Source organism: Sinocyclocheilus rhinocerous, unplaced genomic scaffold, assembly GCF_001515625.1.
Source record: "Sinocyclocheilus rhinocerous isolate Xijiao unplaced genomic scaffold, SAMN03320098_v1.1 scaffold1069, whole genome shotgun sequence".
Lineage (NCBI taxonomy): Eukaryota > Metazoa > Chordata > Actinopteri > Cypriniformes > Cyprinidae > Sinocyclocheilus > Sinocyclocheilus rhinocerous.
Genome location: NW_015635541.1, coordinates 163,419 through 168,278, shown reverse-complemented (window position 1 = coordinate 168,278; position 4,860 = coordinate 163,419). Strand labels below are relative to the sequence as shown.

Below are 4,860 nucleotides of genomic sequence, written 5' to 3'. Positions count from 1 at the left end.
TCAACAATCGCAGGTACAAGCTACTAACAAGGTGTATCATAAATGAACAATTATTCAAATATTCAATTATTATTATTAAATTAAACAATTGCAAATAGCAATAACTTAATTCATGTGAATTGTGTACTGCTAGGCATCTTTGGTTTCCTTATTTTGTGTGATTTAGATGGAAAATGTGTGCCTTTTTATCGTTTGAGTCACTTATCAAAAGTTGCTAAAAGTTGCCAAATAAATTTTAAAACAGCTAAATTTGTTGCTAGGTGCTTTTGGAAGAAAAAGTTGCTAAGGTAATGTGAAAAGTTGCTAAATTTAGCAACAAAATTGCTAAGTTGGCAACACTGTACAGTGTGTATGATTCATATTCTTAACAATTGTAATATCACCACCTAGTGGAAGTGATCAAAATGACATATTGGTGCGACGGTCAGGACAACACTGACGCATCCGCAACGTGACTACGTCAACGTTAAGATGTGTCAGTCTTTTTAATCTGTCACGGCTATTTTAGATTCATTCTGTGACCATCCTGATTTGGCTGTGTAAATACTCAGAATCCGTAATAATGAATTCGGGATTTTACTGCACAAAAAACTGCCGTGACCCGGATTCGAACCGGGGTTGCTGCGGCCACAACGCAGAGTACTAACCACTATACGATCACGGCGAGCCACCTACAGGACGAGCGCGATGCGGAAAATTCACAGGGATGATCATCAAGGCTTTAATGGGTTATTCTGATGAACAGCTGCTGTAACAACTGATTTTCATGTTGTAAACAAGAAATCACAAATTCAGCCCTGATTCTTTATTCGGGCTCTGCAAATCTCCCAAACAGCCGACATGACCTCTGCGACGTTTCTGTGATTATTTGTCAGGATGAAATTGTTGTAGAGAGTATTAAAGACTGTTCATTTTTAATCCAGAATCTGTTTAAGAGCAAATCAAGCTCCCAGCTCCTTACTGCATCTTTAGATCTTGCAGAACATTTTGTATTATTGTTTGTCATATAGCCTACTTGAAAACAAAACATGAAAAATAACAAGCCGATGAAATTAATATTCAGTTACATTTGTCTGTCAGGGTTAGTAATTCAATAACCACCCTTTTGTACACTTATTTTTATTCTTATATGATTGTTTTTATATTATTTTGCTTTTTATATATATTTAAAGATTTTTTTTTTTATTTTATAATATTTTTATATTATTACCCCTGGCACTTTTTATTTTATTTGATAGTTTATAATAACTTGTTCTTTTTTTTCTCTTATCTTATTTTTGTATGCATCATTGTGTAATGTTGTACAGTATAATCTGTACTGAACAAAATGTATGTTATTGTTAGTGAATTGAAACAAAAGTTGTTTCCGTGTGCTTTGTCTAACGTCGTCGTACATTTTCCAGATGCACCGAAATAACATAAATGGAAACCTGGAAACTATCTTTAACTGATCTTTTGTTTTAAGAGAAGTAAACTGCAGTTTTGCATAGTAGTTATGTGTTCTTGTTCTTGTCTGAGGTCGTTATGACAGTAACACACTCAAAGTTGTTGTTGTCTGGTTGACATTAAATGTCAAGCAATGACAGCAGTCAGAAAGAGCTGCAGCATGACATGCTTCTCAAACCATTTTAGAATCGAAGCGATCTGTGATTAAAAATTATGATAAACAAAATAAATTGTGACCAGTTACAGAACAACACACTTTCCCTTTTACATATTATACGTTTAACCTATAATGTTTGCATCATGTCTACCCTATCACAAAAGAATATATCAATAAGGGATTAGATCAGTAAGAGTTTTAAGATTATGTCACTAGCGAATCATAATCAGAGAGAGAGAGAGAGAGAGAGAAAGAGATGGACAGCTGGACGCTTAAATCAGGGGTCACTTTAAATACTCAACGTGCTCGCTACTAAACCTGGATGTGGGTGTGGCCTGTTTCGTAACGTCAATCGTCGGCAAGGCGTGACTAAGCAATTCCAACCACTTCAGGGAAACAAATGGGTATTTCAAAATGTTTTGATAACAATATATGTTCCACGTACGTGTATACATATATGTAATGGTTAATATCTCATATTAAATGTAAATTAATCAACGGCGCGTAAAAGCGGCCTGCGGCTGATCTGAGTTTGATTGGTTCTGTCTGCCGAAATCATGGCGTCTTGACGCCTTCGGCAGAGTTTTGTTATCCAGTACTGAAGTATGCAGAAATGTGCTAGCCGGTGGGCCTTTACAGCGAGTTTTCTTCCGATTTTATGATATTAACCACTGTTTTCATTCGAACTATTAGGTAAGTGTCAAATATATGTTTTGTTTTTTGTGTTCGTTCAGCGGCGGCCCGATTCGCTGGCGTTGGGCTCGTGTGTTGCTGTCGCGCGCGATAGCATTAGCTCATGACAGTATTTCATAATGTTTCAACATTTTTTTGTTTAAATTCTGAAAATGTTTGAGTCTGTTCAATTTCTCGTTTGTTTTTAACTCAACAGTAAGTCAATTTAAAACTTCAAGCCCCACGAAAACGCTGAAAGACGACTGGACTGTTTAAATTTAAGTTCGACTTAAACTGAACATACGCATAACTAAATCACTTAAACCAAAGTAACGTGACATAATCTACAACCTAATCTCAATTTACTTTTAAACTAATCGGTCTAAATGTATTCTTCAACCAAGACAATTTCGCTTAAACTGAGACTAAACATGCACTTGAACTAAACCATTAATGCAGCTACATTAGTGGTTTAGTTCAAGTGCAAGTTTAGTCTCAACTGAACTTAAGTTTCAAGTAAGCTAATAGACTAAACGGACACTTAAAGTACAGTTAGACTAAGGTAATACTTTCAAACTAAATCTAGCACTTCAACTAATTTAACGGACTGAGCCTAATTTTAATTAAAGTGTAACATTTTAAACTAAATAACTAAAACTAAATGACGTTTTAATTCGCATTCTGATCTAAATGGTTTCTGTATGTCTGACTGATTGTGAAATTTACTTGACATGTGGAGTGTGTCTGCCCATTGAAATTCCTCCTTACAGGAAGTCATTCATAAGAGTTTGTTTGATAATGCCTGGCCTCTTAACGTTGTCTTTTGTTTATCCAGACCTATTTCAACTCTGTCCATCAGAATGAGTGATCCGGCTGTAAAGAGGGTAGTGAGTGATATCAATCGCTCTCCAGAAGACAAACGGGAGTATCGAGGACTTGAGTTTACAAATGGGCTGAAAGCCGTTCTCATCAGTGACCCCACCACTGACAAATCATCAGCCGCACTGGATGTCCACATAGGTAAACAGAAAGAGTTTTCTTGATTGTTTGCTCCATTTTGCATATCTCTCTACTTACTGCTTTCTGATCCCTTCTATTTTAATGCAGGTTATTTATTACTAACCTGAAGGACATCTTCATTATTGGCCATCAATAACTACGTTTTAACGGAATTGATTGGGTGGCCTCTGTCTCTCTCTGTAGCTTTCCACTTCACTTAAAGCAACTTTTAATAGTCCAGACCTTGTCGGCATGCCCTTGTCCTGGTTTTGTGTCTTTGTTGCAGAGAGAAACTCAAAAGCCCACGAGAGTTTTGAGTAATTTTGTTTCTGAACAGACCACTCTGTACAAGTCATTGAAGGCTTCCTTGTGTCACGTTGCATCTTTTCAGCCCTTTATTTAAGAAAAAAATTAACTTTAAACAATTCATTTGAATAACAGCTGGAGCGCCACCCAGTGTGTCAGCACAGACTTATGGGGGGGCTTAACTAATGCCCGAAAGTGCAGCTTTCAACAACCCAAACACTTGATAAAGCGGGAGTTTAAGAAGAAAAAAAAAAGATATAAAAATGTCATTGCGTTTCTTTAATGCTCACTTATTACACTTCAAAAGAGGCTTTTGATAAGACTGGAATCATATTTGAATTCATTTGAGGTTGTATTTTTTTTCTTTTCTAAGGCTTTGTTCATGCTGAACACTATTCCAATTAGTTTTCAAATCTAAAAAGGACCAAAGGACCGGCTCAACAAACTGATTCAGTCATTTAAACAGTGACACAATGCTATTAGTGGCCCTTATTAATGAAAGAATTTGTTTACATCATTCATTATTTCAATGTAACAATGTTTTACAGGGGATTTGTGCAAATTTATTCTGCTTGTGTAGCATGAATTTGTTTTTTGAAAATACGTTAATTTTCAACCGAGTTTGAGTCGAAATACTGCTTCTAATTTAAATTGTCCTATTGAATTGAGTAACTTGGTTTTGCAAGCATTTCCTCCAGGATCACTAGAAAGTTACAGGCAGGTGAATTTGATCAAGGTTGGAGCTAAACTCTGCAGGAAAGTGGGCCTTGAGGGCTGGAGTTGAGAACCCTTGCTCCAAAGACTTGGAGACCCATCTGTCTGACTCATATATTATGGTAGAGCTGGTTGTTTAAGTTTTCTAATGCCTTTAGTACTGTAGCAAACCTTCATGCAGACCTTTCTGTAACTAAGGATTTAAGCATGAGGATCTTGAAAAGGTTTGGGAAACCGAAACCCGGTACCAATATGGCACCGGTACCTATGTAACCGGTATGTACTAGAACCGAATCAGAACGCAGATTTCGGTGCCTCATTTCGGTGCCATGCCTGAGCGATCGATTGAAATATTTCCTCCGGTTCTCCGAAACGGACATAAGAAGCATCATCACTGGCACCGCACGTGACAAATAATTTCCCGACTGAGAAAATGCACGTGAACTCAAGTCGGAAAGCTCTAATAATACAAATAACACAAATCTTTGTAGTAACGCGAGTGTCCATGTTGTTTTCACATTCCGACTTAAAAGCACAACTCGGGAAATGAGAGCATCCGAGGAGCG

At 36.9% G+C, this 4,860-nt stretch overlaps 1 protein-coding gene and 1 non-coding gene across 2 annotated transcripts in view; one reads left to right on the top strand and one right to left on the bottom strand.

Moving 5' to 3' along the window:
• Positions 1-592: 592 nt before the first annotated feature.
• Positions 593-664, bottom strand: trnah-gug (transfer RNA histidin (anticodon GUG)). Its single transcript has one exon. It is a non-coding gene; the product is annotated as a tRNA-His (tRNA).
• Positions 665-2,154: 1,490 nt separating this feature from the next.
• The window catches only part of ide (insulin-degrading enzyme), a 22,412-nt gene continuing 19,706 nt past the window's right edge, over positions 2,155-4,860 (top strand). Inside the window, exons 1-2 of the mRNA XM_016561746.1 lie at positions 2,155-2,296; positions 3,111-3,295. Of these exons, the coding sequence (XP_016417232.1) occupies positions 2,262-2,296; positions 3,111-3,295 (220 nt within the window). The 5' untranslated portion in view covers positions 2,155-2,261. The remainder of the gene's footprint in view (positions 2,297-3,110; positions 3,296-4,860) is intronic.